Source organism: Amphibalanus amphitrite, unplaced genomic scaffold (genome assembly GCF_019059575.1).
Source record: "Amphibalanus amphitrite isolate SeventyFive unplaced genomic scaffold, NRLGWU_Aamphi_draft 000759F_arrow, whole genome shotgun sequence".
In the NCBI taxonomy this organism is placed as follows: domain Eukaryota; kingdom Metazoa; phylum Arthropoda; class Thecostraca; order Balanomorpha; family Balanidae; genus Amphibalanus; species Amphibalanus amphitrite.
The window spans coordinates 244,441-264,990 of record NW_024882253.1 but is presented as its reverse complement, the minus strand read 5'-3'; the positions used below and the strand labels follow the sequence as shown (position 1 = coordinate 264,990).

The 20,550-nt window shown below is 45.9% G+C and overlaps 1 protein-coding gene across 7 annotated transcripts in view; it reads left to right on the top strand.

The window, feature by feature from the left end:
• Positions 1-805: 805 nt before the first annotated feature.
• Positions 806-20,550, top strand: part of LOC122365732 (cytosolic purine 5'-nucleotidase-like) — a 44,519-nt gene continuing 24,774 nt past the window's right edge. The window contains exons 1-2 of one of the 7 annotated variants that reach the window (XM_043337201.1): positions 806-986; positions 1,535-1,624. In XM_043337201.1, the coding sequence (XP_043193136.1) occupies positions 1,548-1,624 (77 nt within the window). In that variant the 5' untranslated portion in view covers positions 806-986; positions 1,535-1,547. Of the gene's footprint in view, positions 1,020-1,534; positions 1,625-18,011; positions 18,343-20,550 lie in introns of those variants that run through there. The other 6 variants (XR_006253787.1, XM_043337198.1, XM_043337200.1 and 3 more) reach the window with 6 other exon arrangements.

The following is a 20,550-nucleotide window of genomic DNA, read 5'->3' as shown; positions in this document are numbered from 1 at the left end:
TACGCTGAATCGACTGGTGGTGTTTTCGTCGCGATCGGCCCAGTAGTTCCTGAGTTATAGAATGGCTGCCATAGGCCACATCGGTCATGTGACCTCCCAAGGTCACTGAGGTCACTTGAGGTCACCATATTCGAAACGGCTGATGAAATCGCATACGCTGAATCGACTGGTGGTGTTTTCGTCACGATCGGCCCAGTAGTTCCTGAGTTATGGAATGGCTGCAATAGGCGAAAACGTTAAGTTGACCTTTTGAGGTCACCGAGGTCACCTGAGGTCACCATATTCGAAACGGCTGATGAAATCGCATACGCTGAATCGACTGGTGGTGTTTTCGTCGCGATCGGCCCAGTAGTTCCTGAGTTATAGAATGGCTGCCATAGGCCACATGGTCATGTGACCTCCCAAGGTCACCGAGGTCACCTGAGGTCACCATATTCGAAACGGCTGATGAAATCGCATACGCTGAGTCGACTGGTGGTGTTTTCGTTGCGATCGGCCCAGTAGTTCCTGAGTTATAGAATGGCTGCAATAGGCGAAAACGTTAAGTTGACCTTTTGAGGTCACCGAGGTCATCTGAGGTCACCATATTCAAAACGGCTGATGAAACCACATACGCTGATTCGACTGGTGGTGTTTTCGTCGCGATCGGCCCAGTAGTTCCTGAGTTATAGAATGGCTGCAATAGGCGTCAATGCCGAGTTGACCTCTTGAGGTCACCGAGGTCACCTGGGGTCACGAGCTTTGAAACGGCTGATGAAATTGTACCCCCTGATTCGAATGGTGTTTCGTTCGTTCCGATCGGTCCAGTAGTTCCTGAGTTATAGAATGGCTGCAAGGGTGGCGGTCGAATAGTGTTGTCCCTACATGACCTCAGGCGATGCTAGGGGCCATTGCTTTGGATTTGTGTTGACGACGAGTTGAAGTTGTCTGCTGCGGGTTCGCCGTTGCTCTGAAGTTTGGTGTTTTACGTCGCCTTCATTGAAGAAGTAAATTCCGAAATGTTTTGCTTTTATTTGAATGTAATTATAACTGAGATGCAAATGTTTTATTCATGATGCATGGGCTCTGTGTGCCAGTTTCAGTTTCGCATTCATTTACATTTTACACTTCAATTTATGACTGATAAGTTCTCATTATTTGTTCTTTTAACCAAAAGTATTGTGGTGAGGGTGACTGATATCATGTCGATTCTGTATTTCATAGGTACATTTCATATATACATACATTAATGCATACCGATACATACTTCTGCAGAAGGTATTTTGATTTTGATTTCAATTTATAAGAAATACAAGTGTTTTTCATTATGTTGTAATTCTGATAGGTTGCAGTCCTAGTTTCATGCTCGTAAGCACTATGTGACTATAGATGATATTTCACGTATTTGTAATTAAGCTCATTTACTAAATGATGAGGAAAATAATTAGCACATTGCATCCCCAAAATGCTCACCACCAGGAACATATAATGCTTAGAGTAGCTATAAAGATTTAGCTAGGATTGTTATTGATCATCTTCATATCTTCTGTTACAGTTCAGACAAAGAAATGGATGCATCTGCCATGGCTCATACTCCAGAGGAGCAGGGCTCCAAGAGGAAGTACTATCGCGACCCTTCCCGCAGGTCAGTCTCCATTCACATTGAGCCCATCCCATCTGCTCTGAAAAATGTATCTCAAGTCTTTAACTGATGTGCATTACTACAGCTGAGTGCTCATTCACTATCTACTATGCTTTACCTACTATTGCCCCATTGACAATCAAATGAAGAAGAAAAAAATCCAAATTTGCTCAGTTTTTTTTTTTGTTATGGATAACTCCCTTTTAAGTTTCACACATCCTTTTCAGTTCATATGCATGGTTGAGCTAATACCCTCTGCCTACGTAAATATTGGTGCCTTGTGGTCTTTGCTAAGGTGCCTCGCTGATTATATGCGACCGTCTGCTCCTATTCTCTCATTAATCTGCGATAGTGCTGCCACCTACATGACAGTGCTTGCACGCTCACGATGTAGGTGACGCCAGTGTTCCGTGTTGCGTAAAATTGGCTCTCCTCGGCTATCGTTTTAGCACATGTGCTATTTTATTTCCTGAGTTCCTCAAAGTTCATCCTTTATAGAATAACTTGCTATTAATTTGTATGTATTCATAAGGTTATTGCAAGGTGCATCGTCGTCATAATTTATGCGCCTGCTTAGCAGTCTGTCGCAAGTCGCAACCGTTCTGTTATTCCAATGGTCTGCCCGCTTTCCATCTTAGTCATGGATGAAGGAGAACCTCCATCCATGGTCTTAGTCGCTGCGATTTGTAAGGTCATTTACGGCGCGTCTAAAGTATGCCGTCAACAGCAGGAAGAGGCATTTGTTATCCGTCAAATTACAGTGTTTTTTATTATGACGGATTGTGTCATCCCACTTTGTTCTACAAACTACCTGTATTGAATGATGAAGGAAAAGCGCGTTTCAGCTGGTTTAGAACCTACTTACCAACCGAGTCAAGCAATTGTTTTTTATATGAAAGCGACGTCCTCGCTTTTTCAATCTTATATGCCCTTGACCACTAAGATTAAGTTCAGTTTTTGGTTGGTTGTCGTACTGCAATAGGCTCATTGTTTGCTAACGCCTAGCCATTCGTAGCTTTCAGAGCTATTCTATCACCTCCCCGAAACACTTATGATAGGTAATGAATGCTAAAAAATGAATAAGAAATATCCCTAAAACTAGCATCAGTTCTCCCTGATAAGTAAGCTATCGTTGTAATCTGCTCGAACCTGGTCGGCCGGTATAAATATCTTATTGAGTTTGTCCCATACGAGAAAAACTGATTGCTACTACATTGCTAAAAACGTGTTCTTTTAATGGTCACCCTCGTCCGTGGTGAAAAAGTTAACAATGTTAATGTACATCAGCATGATGTGATAAGAATAATTTGCCTGATATTCGAGGCATCTGGATATAACAGCGGCTGTTTGTTGAATTGATTCTGGTACAAATCTAGTAGCCATTTCGTGTTACGATTTCATGCTCGTGACCGTATGCCTGGCCGCTGATCTAGTTTAGCCACTGAGTCACTCGCTGGTCCCGATGTTTTCTAGCCGAGTCACTGGACACAGCTTGTGACATGACAGTGTCCAGGTAACGCTGGCAGCGCCTCTTGTCTGTCATGGCTATAATAGGTAATGCAACTCGTAGATAGATATATATCGTAGATATATGGATATAGATAGATGCTGGCTAAGACATGTTCTTCAATGTTACCGTCTAGTTGAAGCAACTCCTCGGACACCGCCGGAGCTCAATGTCATGTGGAGGGGACAACTCGACATACCGATACACACCTATGATTATGACCGTAAATGGGTGTTATGACCAAATGACTAGCTACACAACCAAGCGATTTTCATAGTCCCCATACGTTCTGGGCATGTGGGGCACACCACTAACCAGCTGGTTGTTCTTCACGGTGACATTTGAGCGCTCCAGAACCGCCCCACATGAGGCATGACTGAGTGACCTAATTCTTCCGTTACCGGCCCTGTCTGTGGACCCTACGACCGTGAGAGGAGAGCGGAGACAGAGACCTTGGCGACGATTGAACCGGCGCGCCTGTCCGGTCCGGCTGCCCGCTAACACTGTTCACTGATTGGCGCAGCTGTCTGGTCCCGCTGTCCGTCCCGCCAAGATTACCTTACTAGTCGGTCCGGCGGTCCTTTCCTGCTGCCCCTGTCCGGCTGCCCGCTAACACTGCCCATTGATTGGCGCAGCTGTCTGGTCCGGCTGCCCGGTCCCGCTGTTCTCTAACGCTGTCCGGTCCCGCTGACCCGCTGTCCGGTCCCTTTGTCCCACTGCCCGGTCCCGCTGTCCCGCTGTCCGGTCCCGCTGTCCCGCTGCCCGGTCCCGCTGTCCCGTTCTGCTGTCCCCACCTAACATGCGTTGGAGGACATCGCTTTTGATACATTTTTGTTTGTTTGTTGGAGAAGTGATTATTGTCGGCATTTCGATCCACTTGTCATGGTGAATGATTTGTATATTCATTTCTAAACAGAATAAGCGACCAATTTGTCATTTTGGGCTAATTTCCCTCAAAATAGCGTGGCTGCAATAGTGCAGTCATGTCATCATCACTGTTTCCACTCCGCATTCGTCAAAAGGAGGCGTGAATCGAACTGGGCTAGCAGCAAACTTATGCACACTCTCCGCGATTGTCGTCATAGCCGCTACGTTCACTCGGTTTGGCGCTAGCCTGCCGGTGGGTATTGTTTTTTCCTCTCATTCCGTGCTTATTCGCTCAAGACATCACAAGTGTGTGTTCAGTGATGCTTTTTATGCAAAGTATCCTCAGCAGACTCTAACCAGTAACCTGTTATGTAAGCTCTAGTTTATAAATGCAGTTTCAGCACCATTTTTATGGATGATCCGTTTATTTGACCAATCATGACATTAGTCTATGTTTGGTATGCTTTCTGACGAGTTTGACGTGTGCTTATGGAATACGAGTCGTGTTATTTTCGTCCCCGCTTCCCCATCCGTCTCCCGATCTGTTTTTTTTTTTATCATTCACCGTTGATTGGCCCTGTCGAGACTGGTCGCCGAGCTGGCTCTGTATGTCAGGAGCGAAAGGGTCAGCCGCCGGAGCAGCTTCCCCGTCTGCTGCCTGTGGCACGCGGCACGCGACGCGTTTTTTGTCACCTACCGCCGCCACCCTGTCGTCTGGCCGTCCGCCGCCGCCGGACGAACGTTTACAAACGATAGCAGTCTGCAAGTCATGTATGATCAGAGGGTGCCAAGCAAGATCTTGCTACGATACCAAAGGCCTCTCTGACCGGTGTTGATAAGCAGAGCTGTAGCAAGTTTTCGGTTGAAGATGAGTAACGTGTATTGATGAACGAAGTCTTGCTGAAACGGAGACTTGTATGTGTTCAGATGTTGCAGGGCATTGCAGGGCAGCGCGCTGCGCAAAACAATGCATTCCCAAATGATATTATCAAGACTGCTTGCTACGGGCTAATTTGCTAGACCAATGCTACGACTGAGCGGTGTTTTAGCTAACAGGTAGCTGACATTTCGTACCTTCCGTGGCTATGTCAGTATGGCAAATAACGCTCAGCTACATATGTGTTTGTTTGTGAATTATGATGTTTTGCCGCGGTTCCTTTCCTCCTGCGCGGCGGCTGTTGTCCCATTACCGCCTGGGTCTTGTGGTTCCGGGTTCACCCCACCTCGCAGGCGGCTGTGTCTGCCCGCGGGCACGTTCCGGCCGTGCCCGGGTCGGCGGCGGGCACGTGTGTGCCGAGCACCGAGGCACGGCGCGAGTCTACTCGGTCCCGGATCTGGACCGGGCGACTGCCACCCTGGTCCGCACCGCCTCACCTGTGCCTCTGTTCGGCGCTGCACCTGCCCCGAGACCGGTGCTTAGCCGTCCAGACTCGGTGCTTTGGCCGCTCCGGGCTCAGCGCCCAAAGCCGTCCCGGACCTGGCGCTACAGACGGGCTGGGTCGTCGGTCAAAACGGTGTCAGAGCCAGTAAAGGTGCGTTTTCGAACGCTGCGGGCGCGGGTTCGAGCTGGGACTTCAACTGGCGGTGGTCGGAACGAGTGGATGGGAAATGGCTTGAGAGGAGGGCGAGCTGGCATTGTTTACCAGCGATGTTACAGCGATGATTGGGAGGGTCTAAAAACATTATAATGTTTATGGGAGACTGGCTTCTTATCTGAGCTAAAATTATCTGATAAGGAGAAGACGAAACTCCATTGAACTGAAATTTTGCATACCTAATCAGAGCATTGATTTATGGTTTGAAAAAGAAGCATGATAACTACTTTCGGCCCTTTGTCAGTGCATTGGAACAGGCGAACTCAAGGACAGACGTGACATGTTGAATCGACTGTGACCTTAGCAATAGCAGGTTAAGATGAGTGGTCCTCTCCTCGTTGCTACCTGAGAACAGAACCTCAACAGCAGCAACATTACGGTTTCCGTCATCCAGCGAACTCGACTTAGTCAAACTCAAAAGGTCCGGTTGTTGTTGTCAGAATTACGAAAACTGATGCAATCCGTTTCATCAGCTTTTGGTGGGCACCGTTGTTGCGGCCGTGCCGCTCATTTTTTGGTTAGCGGGGCGGCTGGATAATGGCCTTGCCGTTAATCGCGCTGGGCTTTCTCTGCAAACGCTGGTGGTGGCTGATGTAACGGTTGCGGCCACGGTGAGTAGGCACGGCGGTACGGTGCGGTGCGTGTCACCTGGTTCATTGTGTCCCTCCCGGTGTATCGAGAATCGGGATATTTCCCGGCCGGCCCCCGCACCGCTTCTCACTTGGGCCTCTCACCTGTTATGGGCTAAACAGAGGTGACAGTGTTTCATGTGATTCGCTGATCTCTATTCGTTCCAGCGCCGGGTTGCACGAGTGCTGACTCAGGCGAAATGTTATGACGTGACAAGTTTCAATTATGTAACGTAGCGGTTTGACCGGTATGTTTTATGTCCAGCGCGTTCGGAAAGCGATTCCGCCAGCTGAGAAGTGTGCCGTCTGCTAAAAAGATAGGTGACTCCTTGTTCCCGAGACTATGCACAATTGAATTGCGGTGCAATGCACGCCAAAATATCCGTCGGCGACTTCAGAGCTGTTTATTTGTTTCATGTCCACCTTTAGATTATTCTGCACTTGGCGAGCATGCCACAGCGGAAATATACCGTTTTTTTTTGTATGAAGATGTTTGTTTCATGTCTGCCCGGATGCCTACATGATCAGTTTATTATCCATTGCATTCGATTTAGCGGGTGCCTAAATCGCATCTGCCACGCGTTCCCGCCCGCCGTTCCCGCGTCGTTCCATCGCGTCCATGACCAGCGGAGACGCCAGGTTCAGCGGGTAGGTCCGTCCCCTGCAACCAATACACTGCGGTCCTGCCGTCCGATGGACGGATATTGGACCGATCACCGGACTGTCGAACGCGCCGGACCGACACGGCACCGGCGTCGGACCACCGGCGAATTACCGCCCATTAGCAGTGTGATTCGCGCTTCCTCTGTGGCTGCGAGTGTCGCGGAGGGCACGCGACCGGCCGCAGTGTGCCGGGGACACGCCTCCAGCAGACACCATGGTTTGGACACGCTGGGCCAGCATCGACCTCTCCGGCCTGGATGACGCGTGAGTCGCCACGGCGTGGCGTCGGGGGACGAGCGATGACGCCCGCCGGCTTTTGTGGAAGGAGGGCCGTCCTGAGGAAGGGCTGAGATAAACTTTTGGGGTTGATATGTTACCTACCAGGTGGCTAAATGTGCCCTTATAGGAAACACGGTGGTCTTAATTCTGCTACTTTCGAACAAACGTCACCAAGTGGTGATGCTTGCTTACATCAACATGTGAATTTTTGCCCGGCAGCAGTAAGATAAAAGAAAATGATGCGAAGTGACTTGTGTTTAGCTTGCGATGAATGCTGTTTTCGCAAAGCATTATTTTTCGTCATTGTTATGCGCGCTTTGTCAATGAAAACCTAAGTTGCATTGCCGTCTCGATAAGGTTATCTGCGGATCGATGTATGCTTTTGAATATTTATTAATTTATATAAAACCTTTGCATTGTTAGCAATTTTGAATACTTTAACCATGTTTCCTGTGGCTTGCGGTCGTCCAAGCTTCGATTTCAAAACATCATTGCCGGCTGTCATTCCTGAACGGCTAAAGTTGAAAGTAAGAATATTCGGGCATGAATAACCGGAATATCCTGCGGTGGTCCAAGTTTGCACAAGGTCTGTCCATTTTTAACGAACCTGTCATTCTGTGGGATCATTTATAAAGTGGATATTTATAAAAGTTTATTTATAAAATTGGGTAAAGTGAACTGACATTCCAATGATCTGCGATATTCAAATGCATTTTCTGGTCAATATCCCGGACATTCTCCGTGGTACCGGATTTGTGCACGCATTGCATGCTTTGTGCAAGCCTGCATACTTGCGTGCATTATGCAATGCATAATGCAACGGTCAATTATCATAAAAAGACATTCACAAATAGGTGCCATGCATATCACGGGTGGTGTATTTTGAAATGCGAGATTTTGGCCGAAATCTGAATACCTACCGCCTTCCAGTCTTTTTTACTACCGCATGCTGTTACGGCTCATACACGTCGATCTTCAGATTATTTCTTCATATCATGCATATCATGTTTATCTGAAATTCCCTTCGACTTGATTTTTGCATACTGTATCCATATCATCAGGTTCTTGTCTCTCGTTTGAGCCTCTCTCTCTCTCTCTCTCTCTCTCTCTCTCTCTCTCTCTCTCTCTCTCTCTCTCTCTCTCTCTCTCTCTCTCTCTCTCTCTCTCTCTCTCTCTCTCTCTCTCTCTCTCTCTCTCTCTCTCTCTCTCTCTCTCTCTCTCTGTCCCTGTCCCTGTCCCTGTCCCTGTCCCTGTCCCTGTCCCTGTCCCTGTCCCTGTCCCTGTCCCTGTCCCTGTCCCTGTCCCTGTCCCTGTCCCTGTCCCTGTCCCTGTCCCTGTCCCTGTCCCTGTCCCTGTCCCTGTCCCTGTCCCTGTCCCTGTCCCTGTCCCTGTCCCTGTCCCTGTCCCTGTCCCTGTCCCTGTCCCTGTCCCTGTCCCTGTCTCTCTCTCTCTCTCTCTCTCTCTCTCTCTCTCTCTCTCTCTCTCTCTCTCTCTCTCTCTCTCTCTCTCTCTCTCTCTCTCTCTCTTTCTCTCCCTCTCTCTCTCTCTCCCTCTCTCTCTCCCCGTAACAGCGTTTCCACCGAGGTTTGTATCCCTCTCATGCCTTACAAGTCGTACCATATCATATTTATGTGGCCTTATCAGCTACAGTCCCATTGATAAATGTGGACGCCATTCTGATCGGCTTTGCCACCGCGCCCCGATACTATCCGTCGCTCCAGCTCCCGTTTTTGCTCCGGCTGTTAAACCGTTCAAATGTGTGCCCGATTGATATGCGCCGCCCAACATTCATTGTCATTTGTTGTCGTACTTGACATGTCACTGCACTCCACTGCCTAATGGATAAAAACCTGACATAATTTATAAGACGTTTTACAGCGAAACCAGTTATGCCTGGAATAGTGATCCATGGAAATAGTGACCAGCGTCGATATCGTGGATTGTAGTTCATTAGGCTTCAATCGCAGGTAGATAGTCTTGTCAAAAATCCTGTTGCTCTAGCCAGTGGGCAGGGGCACTTACACTTAATGCGTGCAATGTGCATTGGCTTGACGATTGGTCAGCTTCACCTATAGACCAGCCAATGATTCATGGCATCTGTGTGAGAAAAGATGAAGAGTCCCCTAACGATTTTGAAAAGATATTGGGAATTCCTGAGAATCGCTCGCCTTGAGCGGCATGCCCTTGAAGTCCAAAAATCGTCACGCTAGTTTTTCTAATTGTTGTGCGTTGGTTCAGTGGCGGATCTAGGATTTGAGTTTAGGGGGGGGGGGGAGGCAAACATTGCGCCGCCAGGCAGGTCGGCGAGAATTTCAAACGTCCAGTCTTAGGAAAAAAAAAAAAAAACGAGCTATCCCTATTTTTCTCCTCGGATTTCGGGAAATATTTTTTTTTTGATTTTTTTACATTTTTGTCAGTCCGGCCAAGCCATGTTATATCAAAATGGGCTTCTATCCAGCAAAAATTCACATATGTATCTCATATAGGTATGTTTAGTCAGCAATGCCAATGCATCAGCTTAAAGGGACCCTCCCACCTTCAAAAAAGCTAATGAATTAGCATGAAAGTGATGTCGCTCGATTCAGAAAGAGCAAAAACGAATATGTACCAAATTTCACCGAAAAATATTCACCGGTTTTCAAGATATTAGACTTTTACTTTTGTTTACTTTTTTGGATCTCCGCTGTTCCTAGCGGCTTCATTTTGGAAGTGCGGCGTTCGCGGCAGATGTTGCGCGCAAAGCAGCATATACCACCGCGTGCTATAAAACGTTTTAGTCAAACATTTAAAAATCGTTAGATATCTGCGCTGACGTCACACATTCAGAGGGGTATTCCTATGCATTAGCCCCTCTGAATCAAAATGCTGCAATTTTGAAATTCAATATTTCCGATTTAAGGCATTTCTCGATGCTGTGAGTGCCGAAACCGGTAATTGTGAGCCAGGGACCCCATTTTGGCTATCTCACCTCAAATCTAATGTTAAGGTGGGAGGGTCCCTTTAAGTTTCTTCATGCAGCTAAGTTAAATGGTTGACTTGGTTCGACCATGACACCAATGACCATCCTTCACCAAAAGGTAAAAATTTCCAATGGTACCTGTTCAAACATTAGAAAAAATGTATAGTATATGTAGGTGTTTTTATGTGAAATATCATTGTTAGTTATCTGCAAACATTGGAAAGCTAAAAAAATATTGATTTTTCTTATTAGTTAAGTTAGTCTAATTTCAATAATGGCACAAGTAGGTTTTGGTTGTAGATGTAGGTTGTAGGTGTATTTTAGGTAAATTTAGGTTAGTTTATGTAGGGTTTGGTTTGGTTATGTTTTGTCCGAGCTATTGGTGCCTATACCTATCACTGTTCATAATTTGGTTTAGGTGTCAATTATCTGGTTGTTTTAGGTAGTTATTGATGGAAACACCTTTGGTTAGCATTAACCAAGCCCATATAAACACATTAACCAATAGCGGATAACCACTGGCGGATCCAGGCGGGTGCCAGGGGTGCCAAAATCAGTAATCGGGGTGCCAAAACTGAGTTTGGCACCCCCTTTCGCTCCTCAGTCCTGCATACACATTTGCAGCTCTTGTAGAGACTCTCGGACTTTGGCACCCTTTTGGCACCCCCTTTGGAAATGGCTGTATCCGCCTCTGGACATAACTAATGTAGCCACAGTGGAAATGCTAGGTACTAATGGATATTTAGACCCACCGATATTTTTTCAGCTCCTACACCCATGCTATCTAGCAATAAAATATTATGCAAACACTTCTTATACCAGCATCTGGTATACCCATGCAAACCCACCACTGTCCAACCGCTCACCAGTGTGGTGACCCCTGACCCCACTGGCGTCTGGCGGTCTGCTGTTGACGGTTTGTTTACTTGGTTCAAGGTTTCAATAAATCGCGTTATTTTTTTTTATTTTTTGGTAGCAGTAGCAGTAGTAGCACTGCTGATGGATGATGGACTGACATTCATGGGGTGGAGGACTTTTTATCAGCTCACAACTTAATATCACGAATATGACAACCTTCTAGTCCTCCATTTATTTCACATTTTCTTTTCAAACACCATATTTTTAGTATTCAAGTTGTAGTTTTTTTTAGGGGGGGGGGGGGCAAAAAGATATGTTTGCCCAGAGGTTTTCCGTTTAGGGGGGGGGGCAATTGCCCATTTTGCCCCAACGTAGATCCGCCACTGCGTTGGTTGAGCGATTTTGATCCATCAATGAACATTGGACGTTTGTGGGATGCTAGCTCATCTTTTGTTTAAAAGCAAAAACAATTGAAATGGTCAATTAAATAATGCTGAATGATCTGTTAACTGTTGGAATCTTCTCGATATTTTGGTAGTCTCTGCCCGGTGTATGCCGGTCTTCGGGCGCTCACTGCTGACCCTTAGTGATCCCCCGCGCGGGGTCAAAGGTCGGGCGTGTGTCACTGAGGTCACCGGGTACATACTCGTACATCGGTCTCCGACTAAAGGGTCGCTTCCTGTCGCCGATTGGCTGCTGATGCTGTATGGCGCCGTATGTCATCCGATGATTGGTCACGGGAGTCCTGCCGCTAACCGGCCTGATCGCTGCAGGACATCCGTGGGCCAGTTTTTGTATTATTTATTTTGCTCATCTGTTCATCGTTTCTGCAATTTACCAAGTTATTTCGCCTCATGAGACACATCCGATGCGATTCACCGCAGTGCTGTGCTTTTAGTCCTTTGATTTAATGCGTGGTGGGGATGGCGGTAGCAGCATAGTGCATGCACATGTAATTGCACATCGTGTACACTCATTGCACAGTGCACACACAGTACACGCAAAACGCACACATTCACATCAAATCATGCAATGGCTTCTCTTAAGCGTCTAAGCTGGGCCATGCTAATCAGGACAAGGTAATCTACAGCCGTGTTGGCCGAACTCAACATCGGTAATGTCTGTAAACTGGCATGCAGTATTTCGATCCTATAAATAATTTTCAATTGCATTACTTCCCAGGTCACTGGTGCAATGTTTCCAGCATATTTACGTCTGGACAACGAGTTGCGGGGAAAAGTGCTGATTTTGTCGCAGTTTTAGGAGCCGTTGATTAGGCTGGATTTTTGGGTTACTTTTTCGTTCTGATTCATGTATTTCATAGTGTTTGGCTTTTGAATATTTTAGTTCTTTCAGAAAAATATTTCTTGCTGCACAAATCTTGTAAAAACGTTTAATTTTTTTATAAGCCGACCGTCAGAGTCCTAAAAATACATCAGCACTACAATCATTGTAAACAAATAAATGGAGCACCACTTGGCTCTGTTCCAAGGCCCTTTTGAAGTTTATCTGGTGGTTTCCGTACTCTTGTACGTCGTTTTGTTGGATGTTTTGAATCCCTTAAGATTGACTTATATCATATTTAAGAAGCATGTTGACTGAAAACAATCACATGTATCCAGGACCAGGAGGCTGACAGAGGTCCTACCTGAGGCTGAGTCCTGAGCAATATCAATATCAAGTTGAACTTCAACTTGAAGTTATGAAATTTCGGTTGATAAACGCAAGTTGATCGGGCTCACATATCAGCAAGAAAAAGTAAAATTAAAAGAGCTTATTGGCCGCAACAAGCTGTGATATTGCAAGAGATCTTGGATCAATACTGAAGAGCACGCTGAGCAGTATCATGCCAGAAAATATTGACTGATGAGCGCATATTGATCTTTTGGTATGAATATTGAATGATAATTTACAACAGCAAGATAAATTAGTGCTAACTATCAAGTGAAAAATCTAGAATGAATGGACTCAGGCAGCTTTACTATGCTTAGATGCTATGCAGATGGTAATGTGCATCAGGTAGGTACTCAGTGTCTGGCAAATGAAGCATGCGATCATTCCATTGCTACTGGAGGAGAAAGCTTAGATCACTAAATTCACTTTATGTTGATTTTGATGTTAATTGTTACTGTATTTTTGAAAAAAGGATTGCAGTAAAATTGTCAATGTGACAATACGGCATGCAACAATGTGATCATATGATGTGTTCATAGTCATTCATGATAGTGATTCATGATTGTTGGTCCAATATACAATGGCAAAGCTCTCAGTCTCAGCGTTTCTTCCTGTGGATGGCCAGCAGTGACTCAGCTTAGAAGTACCTATTAGTTTTCTTCACACTGGGATAAATAGTACTGAGGGTAATCTTCCACTAAGGAACTTTACTTTGACATGGTATGAGATGTAGGCACAAGTAGGATAGGTGCTTAGTTCCTATAGTGAGTAGTTGTGTAGGTTTAGTCAGGTTAGCTTAGATTAGGTTATGTTAGTTTTTTTTTAATTTGCTAAGTGTCCATAAAAATGTGACATGAGCAGTGAGCATACCTGACTAACCTGACAGCTGACCTAACCTCAAATTCCTCAATCATCACACATATTTGCAACCTACCCAAGACCTGCATGATAGCAGTAGCACCCAGTTATAGGTAGGTACTCACCCTAACTCAAACTTACCTGCTAACCTTCAACTTGTGAATGCAGTTAGCTCACCTTGTCAAGCTGCATCCAGGGAAACAGTCAACTGAGGAACTGGCTCATTGGGTGGCTGGTGTGAGTCTGTGCATTTAAAGTTTCTTCTCTGAAGCTGCTCTGCACTGCTGTATGTCATGCTAGATGCTCAGAAAAATGTGGGAAATGATAACTAAGCTACTTTAGTGCTTTGTTAATGCTCGAGACATGAACAAGTACAAATCCTGCGGGGTACAGCAATGAGTTAGGTGCCAGGTGTGTATGTTATGTGAATTTGTGCTGTTCCCTGTTTGACTGTAGTAACTATTAAGTATACAAACAAGCACAGGATCACAGTTATATTCAATCTCCACATAAACATACAACAAGAACAGCCATATAGACTCACACCGAACATATCACAAATAACTTTAGCCTTTGCAGGCACAAAAATGTTTTGATTTACAGGACAGGTATACAATATATCCTCTGTCCTTGGGGATCTTGCTGCCAAGTTGAGGTACGATGACTGAACTTAAGGATTGATCAACCTTTTCTTCTTAGCCACTGCTTATACGAGACAGACTAAATGCTTGTTTATAAACTGCGTTGAAAATTTAATGATCCACCTTCAATTCCGACATGAAGGCACGAATAAAATAGTTCCCTCTCCTCTTGGAATACACAAAGCAAAATATTTAATAACTTTTAGTGGATGGACAAGAGCAAGAGCAACTTGAGGTCAACATGATATTTTGCGATAGGTAAACATCGACGTTACTTTCAAGGCCCTATACAAGAGCCCTATATACCGTTACTTTGCAGTTTTGCTTATTCGCTTCATATGCAAAACATAGCCCGCGGAGAAGGACCGCTCCGGTTGTTTTTCAATAGAAAGTTTGTCAATGAAGAAACAACCTGCGGCTATTTTGTAACAAACGCGCAAAAACTGCAATATAACAGCACTATATGCTTCTTGACAAAATGCTTTTGTAGTAAAAACTTAACCCTGATGGTATTCTTTCTTGGTGGAAATGTAATTACAAAATAATTTGTAGTGCCTATTACATTCCGGCTGAAAACAGTGCACGGCTCAAAAAAGAATCATTCCAATGGCGGTCCATTCTTGCGGTCCTGAAATCGCCACTATTTCCGGCCTCTCCAACGCAACTCGCTGTCCAGACGTAAATATGCATGTTTCCATGGTATTGTTTGTGACTTTGGTTGTGTTTAATTACATAGGATATCGTTGGTCTTTGAAAGTTACTTCATTTGCATGCATATAAGTTGTAAGTGTTGAATCATTGGCAGCCTTGCAACCGCTTCTTTGTCCTTTGCGGTGTTCTCCCGCTCTTCTTTGTGGGTCAGGATTTGCCAGGAAGGACTTCCGGGTGTTCCTCGGAATGCAAGCTTAGCGGTCGTCACAATCTGGATATGCCGTCTACGGTCTTATATGCCGAAACATGAATCAATGCGCTATCAATGTGCATTGTGTGCAATGTGTAGGCTAGCTAGATATGGAAGCTTACCGGATAAGAGAACCTTGTTGCGAGGCACTGAGTCAAGTTATTCCACCGCTTCATAAAATTTCGTCCAATGAAAGGCTCCGGATGACATTTATTTAGCAGACATTTTTATTGCTCCGTCTATGCTAATGGGAACGTGCCGCGTACTGAGCTGAAGTTGAAGCTGTAGTCATGGACTATGGACTCTCACGACTTCTTTTGTCCATGACTGTCATGATATGTCAGTGTCAGCTTTGATGACGGCGTCGACACTGACAGAAGTGTACGATCCCACACCACCGCTCGTGGTACGTGGGTGACGAAACTGGCCGGCGGCGGGGTGGTCCGAGTGATTTGACGCGTGTGTCACGTCCGCTGGCTCAGTGACTGGTTACCAGTGCAGGTGCATGAATGGATGAGACATGCTGTTGCGCAAGGGAACCTAGTGATAGCGATTAGGTGCAGCCTTTTTGTGAAGGGAAAACTAACCTAACCTCAACCCCATATCGCTTTTGAACCTGGGCCATGCGGCCAGTTTTTGTGGGTGTATCAGTCTTGTTAAAAAGCTGAGGTTGTGGTTTGCTTACACTATTAGTTGTTAATGGCTTACATCAAGCTTACCTCTAATCGGTACGTTTTTACGCACAACTTCATTTATATTAACGAGCCTTGAGCATTCGCTGTGCGCGTGGGCAGGAATGGCCAGTCTTCTAGCCTAAAAAATGTGTTTCTTATCGTGAAATCTTATCTTCTCGGAAACTTATCAAGAAACAAGCATCGCTTGATCATAAATGTATTCTTGTATATTTTTTAAAAGCTCTAAGATATCGTCGGCTCTATTTCCAGTATGGACGTTTTTTTTTTTTGGCCCAATGTAGCTATGATTAAATGACAAATTTTCGGCTGTCGTGGCTGGCGACTGCTGAGTGTTTGTGCAGCCCGGACTTAGCGTTGCCTTGATCCCCATTGTCTCCTCTACTCCGGTTTGTGGTTTTCGCCGTGCGGTCCGGCGCACGGTAGGCGATCGGGCCGGTCTAGCCTCGCGAAATCTCAAAGACACTTTTTTCCGAAAATTGGAAAACAACGCATACTAGTCGACTGAAAATTCATCAAAGATTACGATTAGTGCATTTGCATGGCTCAGGATACATTTTTTCGTCGACAAAAGTATCGTTAAAGACAGCGTTCCGTAACACTTCATAAGAGGGATAATCACAGCCTATTTTTACGCTCTTTGAATATTTTTTGCGGAACGATGAAATTGCTAGGTGTTGAGCAACCATTTTGCATGGAAAGTGAAATTTAGGTGTTTAGACGATTCCGCCATAGAAAGCAAGTAGACAAAATCAGTTCAATATGTCTTATAATTAAGTTGACTCTTTATATTTTTTTCTACCACTGAACATTACGTTCACTGAATTAACCAAGCCCAGCAAAACAAGTTTTACGAGGATGAACTGAAAATAATGCTGTATCGCATGCACTAAGACACTATCTATTAGGGGAGCCAGTGAAAATTTGCAGCAACTTGCAGCCCTGGCATCCAGACACCTTTTTCTTCTAAGGGTTGGCCGTGGCTTGGTGCACTTGAGCACAAGTGGTAAATGCCACAAAGGGTGTTTTCGCGATAGCTCAAAACACCCAGGCAATAGAGAACTGCAACTTGGCATACCTGACCTTTGATGCACGCCAAATCTTGTGACACCAACTGTACTTTCAAGTCAGGTCAGGTCACTGACCTATGACGTCATAAATGAACCTCTGCACGATCCTCAGATGTCGTAACCTTGCAACGCTCTCAGTGCCAGGGAAACTTTCACAGGGAGGTGAGACTTGCAGGACTTCTTGTCCTTTAGAGGTCTTACAACCTTTATATCTCAGATTTTTCCTAAATGTCACATAAAGTCAGGTTGGTCACGTGACCTCACCTATAAGTCAATGGGGAAATATGAAAACTGTTATTTTGGCGCCAGGAATGATATTCAATTGTCTCAAGTACATGGAATCGTTACTTCATGCACTCCTTGCAAGATCTGATGCTGCATTTTTGCATTGTTGACCTTGCATGACGTCATTTATGACGTCACTAGGGTCATACGAGTTTTCGTCAATAACTCCCGATCAAATTGAGCTAGAGACTCGACAAGGTCACCAATGGACTCCGGAAGACCTGCCGAATCGAATGATATGCGATATGACCTCCTTCGACCAACTTCGTGATTTGAAGACCTCTGATCTGACCTTGACTCGAGGTCAACACCTTACGGTGGCCTCACCTGAACAAAAAGTATACCATTCGACGCGCCTGAGCAAGGCGAACACGACGATGTCAAAATCGTGGTTCTGCGGCTATTTTTTTGCGAAGTTATTTACCAAAAACGAAACCCGCTGCTTGGGTCACGTTATGAAATGGGGCCTTGCCGGGCGAGATTTACGCTGTTTCATGATATGTATAAATTGGTAGGGCATAATCGTTTGAATAAAAAGTTGGTTTGGAAGCATTTTTCTACGGAGGTACACACCATTTCAATGTCCTACCCGGCTCATATCGTCATAAATTTCGACCTACCCTCAAAAGTATTCATGCGTTATTCGAGCGACAATTAGGCAAATTGCAAGCTCACCACAGAGCACAAATCCTAAAAGAGATAGTCCTTATTTAAAACATATGCTCATTGGATATTCAAGAAGGTTGCTCCAAAATATTGTGGTTCTAGCTTCAAAAACATGGATGTTATGAATGCCGATAGGTTTCGCGAGGCTACACCGGCCGGATCGCCCACTGTGCGGCGGGGGGGGGGGGGGGGAGCCCGGTCCGGCTACAAACTGCCTATTCCATTATTCACTCATTCTCTTACGTCAGTCGGTCGGCGGTACGCCTTGACCGTGGGCAGTGCAGCGGGTCGGGTATGAGATCACTCCATTGTCGCTGGTCGTTGCTGTCGGTGCCAGTGGTGCCAGTGACGTCACGATCCGATAGGTGCCAGTCGAGTACTTCTGGCCGGCCGTTTCCGCTGCGCTATCAGTTGCCTCTGCTTGCGACGCCATGTGTCCCGTCCATTGCGATTCGAGCCAGCGGGGCCGGCCGTCCGGTGCGTCGAGCTGTGAGGAACCGTGCTGTGCGCCGACCGCCAGGATGAACCTTCTCTACCGCGGACAGTCTCTGTACGACACCAACGTATGGCAGCACAGGTACGAACCTCCGGCCTGAAATACACGATGTTTTTTCACACCCTGTACGTAAGTACATGCCCGGTGTCGGCTTGTAAAGTGCCAATACGGTTCATCCAGGCTGCGTTACTCTCCATATCCTTTTAGCTGACCACACCAGATAAGTGTCAACCGAGCTCATACCAGCTACCAATGCTTTTTGAAATATGTGCTGACTGCTGTCCTAAGTCAACCGAATTGAAACTACTCGTGTGCGCGTGCCTCGCTTTCCCCGTCTCACCTATACCGGACATTTGGCTAGCTTTTGATGTAGGTTATAAAATAGTTGTCCATACGTTGTTCAGTGTATCGGATATTATTATAGAATAATGTAATTGTTGAATGAAGATCGCTCCGTTTTTTCCCTAAGGGAAGTCGTTCCATTTAAAAATGGAGAAATCCGTTTTTAGCGTAAAGGCCGCTCATTTCGCTGTTAACCCTCGCATGTGTAGGGGGGGGGGGGTCGGATGGACCCCCCCCCCCATGGTTTTTCGCGAATAACTCGCGTAAAAAGCGGCCGATCGCGACGAAACTTTCAGTACCCTCGCATTGATCAATTTTACACCTACCCTGAAAATTTCATGACCCTGACCCAAATGACCTTTGACCTGTGACCTCTTTTCCGAGACCATGTTTGGCCGGAATCGCGATTTAGCGTATGTCGGCTCGCACTAGCCGCGTGTTTGCAAGCTTTTCGTGGTTTCAAACGTTCAAACATGTGATTTGATGTTACTCCCGTGTGTGTCAAGGTCACCTGAAGGTCAGGTCAGGTCATTGACCTTTGGTGACCTCGGGTGACCTCGGGTCACTTTTTCGAGTTTTACATGTTTCTAGGCTAGTTTTTGGAGCTGAATTCGAATTTAGCAACCATTTGAACATTTACGAAGTAGTTTTGGTGACTTCGTAACATGTTACGAAGCTGTCAGAGGCGGTTGACACGTACTACGAATACCCGTCACGACGCCTACTGGTTGACCTGACCTGACCTGACCCGACCTGGTCTAAATGCTTCAAGACATCATCTGTGATCAAAACTAACACGATATTCGTGATCAGCACCCCGAAAAACCCCTTAGCAGCCACACTTTACGACTTTCTAACAGGTCCCGATTTTCCCGACTTTGGGTCATTGACCTGACCTGGAAGGTCAACCAATGACCTAGGACCTTAAAATTGGGTATCATCGGCTTCCTCTCGTCACGGGCAACACGCTCGTTTTTTCCGCGAAGCTCTAGCTCAATCAGGGGCCAAACGGCAAGAGGGGGGGGGTCCAACCGACCCCCCCCCCTACACATTAGAAGCTGGAAAACGCCGCACACATGCGAGGGTTAAGTTTCTTGGTGATGGTGGTGTTCTCATATGGCCGCTTCCTGAGTCCTGACCAAAATGGAAAGCAACCATAAAGAACAACACGATAAAGACAAACCCAACTGGGTCCATGTGTTAATTATCTGGGCTATTTCCAATGCCGGGTATGTTATGTTATGGGCCGGGTGTGTTACGGGTATGGCACCATCGTCAATATCACTTGGGTTCATAGGATTGGATATGTCTTTATCGGCTGGGTTCATAGGATTGGATGTCTGTATCGGTCGGGTTCATGGGATTGGATGTCTGTATCAGTTGGGTTCATAGGATTGAGCAAACATTGGCTGCATTGCCCGGCGACACGGGATTAGTTGAGCCTATGTGATAGCAGCTGTCGAGTGACGGATGTGAAATGGCCAATGGCCACTGGTTTATTATTTTACTTCTGTTTCGCATCAGCGGCATCAGCGATGAAAATACTATAAAGTGTGTTCTTTCAATTACAATATCCCCCACGAAGGAAGGTCTGTTATGCCTGTCAGCTGTCTAAGCTGTCTTACTTTGCCTTGTCATATTCTTCTGGATAAATAAATAGTGATCCTTTTTGTGACCCGATCATGGAGTAATCTGGTAACATTGATAACGCGGACGATAACTGACTTCCTGTGGCCTGATTTCTATTTTTAGAGAACTACCGACACAATCCAATCGAAGTCCGATTAACCTTGTATCGTGGCTTTAATTGGCGGAAGGTCAGAGAAGGAGGATGGCTGGATGGTGGCCGTGTCCCCCCCCCCTCCCACGGACTTCCTGGTGGTGGAAACCGGTCCTCTTCCGTCCGTCCTCTTTTGACTCTCTGTGGTGTGTGGTGGTAAATAATAC